Here is a 1,898-nt window from a genome sequence, read left to right on the forward strand (position 1 = left end):
GCCAAACCGAGTTTGAGACCCCTGGCTCTTATGGTTGGGTCTCCAGGGGGTCTCAAAGTCCGGGGGCCCCCCAGGGCCGGGATCCAGGCCCTGGGGGGCGGGGGGCCCGGACCAACGGTGGCACACGGTCCGGGGGAAGGCCCCGGACCGACCCACCGAGTTTGAGACCCCTGGCTCATAGGGTAGGGTCTCCAGGGGGTCTCAAAGTCCGGGGGCCCCCCAGGGCCGGGATCCAGGCCCTGGGGGGCGGGGGGCCCGGACCAACGGTGGCACACGGTCCGGGGGAAGGCCCCGGACCGACCCACCGAGTTTCAGCCCTCTGGGACCCCGTTAAGGGGGTCTCCCGCGGGGGTCTTTTCCTCCGTCCCATAACCCTACCTATGGCGAACGGCCAATGTCCGCGGTTGGCGCTGCCCTGCCTCCGCTGACGCTGCCAGGGCGTACGTGAGCGCTGCCCTGCCTCCGCTGACGCTGCCAGGGCGTACGTGAGCGCTGCCCTGCCTCCGCTGACGCTGCCAGGGCGTACGTGAGCGCTGCCCTGCCTCCGCTGACGCTGCCAGGGCGTACGTGAGCGCTGCCCTGCCTCCGCTGACGCTGCCAGGGCGTACGTGAGCGCTGCCCTGCCTCCGCTGACGCTGCCAGGGCGTACGTGAGCGCTGCCCTGCCTCCGCTGACGCTGCCAGGGCGTACGTGAGCGCTGCCCTGCCTCCGCTGACGCTGCCAGGGCGTACGTGAGCGCTGCCCTGCCTCCGCTGACGCTGCCAGGGCGTACGTGAGCGCTGCCCTGCCTCCGCTGACGCTGCCAGGGCGTACGTGAGCGCTGCCCTGCCTCCGCTGACGCTGCCAGGGCGTACGTGAGCGCTGCCCTGCCTCCGCTGACGCTGCCAGGGCGTACGTGAGCGCTGCCCTGCCTCCGCTGACGCTGCCAGGGCGCTGATTAGCCGGAGGGCACCGGCTGCGCCCCGCCAATTGGCCTCAATAGGCTGCACCTGCTGCGCCCCGCCGTTCCCCTGCAGCTAATTGGCCTCAATAGGCTGCACCTGCTCATTCCAGCCCCGGCAGCCGGACAGAGACGCTTCTGCTGGAGGTTTTGAGCACCGGGGAAGCTTCCAGATGCCAAACCATCGACCCTACAGACGCTGCCCCATCTGCCGCAGTAAGTTTGCCCAGCTGCCGAAGCATTTAGAGCGAGTTCACCGCGTTTTGAACCAGGCGGAGCGGAAAATCCTGCTGGCTTTTGCCCACGGGCGAGTCAACGTCCGGGGAATGGACTGCCCTGTCCGGGGCTGCACCTACAGAGGTCCCAGGGTCGACCGCCACCTCTCCGCCGGTCACGGGGAGCTGGAGGTCGAGACGATAAGGGGGCACCTCCGCAGCCTTCACTGGAGGGCCACCATCCACGCTCTCTCCGTACTGAGGTCCACGGAGCCCACGCCACGGCTGGCTTCCGAGCTGGACCTGCCGGACCAGCAGCAACCAGCCCCAGACTCTCCTGGGGAGGACGGAGACGTGTCCTCCTCTTCTCCGGGGACCGCCCTGGAGCCTCTTTCCGGTAGGGATTCTCCGCCTCGCTCCCACAGACCTGGTTCTCTGCCCGCATCGCCGCCCCCTGGTTCCAACGCCTCTTCTCCTCCTCCTCCTCCTGGCTCCACGGCCAGCCCTCCTCCTCCTCCTCCTCCTGGTCCTGGTGGTCCTGGTTCCGACCCCGGCTCTCCCCCTCCTGGTCCTGCTTCCAACGCTGGCTCTCCTGCCCCTGCCGGGACGCGGCCAGAGGCGGAGACGAGCGACTCTGACCCTCCGGCCGGCTCCAGCAGCACCAGGGCGGTCCGAGGGCTTGCCCTGCTCCCCTTCGCACCGCTAGTGTTCCCCGCTGCCGTGGAGAGCTACTTGGAGGAGTA

At 69.2% G+C, this 1,898-nt stretch overlaps 1 protein-coding gene across 1 annotated transcript; it reads left to right on the forward strand.

Annotated features, from left to right (window-relative positions):
• Positions 1–870: 870 nt before the first annotated feature.
• LOC148152340 (uncharacterized) lies at positions 871–1,882 on the forward strand (the record flags this gene model as incomplete). The annotated part of the gene is made up of 1 exon (XM_088003641.1): positions 871–1,882. A coding segment is annotated over exon 1 (769 nt), but the record flags the coding sequence as incomplete, so codon positions are not given.
• Between the last annotated feature and the right edge of the window lie 16 nt (positions 1,883–1,898).

The sequence above is a fragment of the Poecilia mexicana genome, unplaced genomic scaffold (genome assembly GCF_051168715.1).
Source record: "Poecilia mexicana isolate PSO_F unplaced genomic scaffold, ASM5116871v1 ptg000101l_RagTag, whole genome shotgun sequence".
NCBI lineage: Eukaryota > Metazoa > Chordata > Actinopteri > Cyprinodontiformes > Poeciliidae > Poecilia > Poecilia mexicana.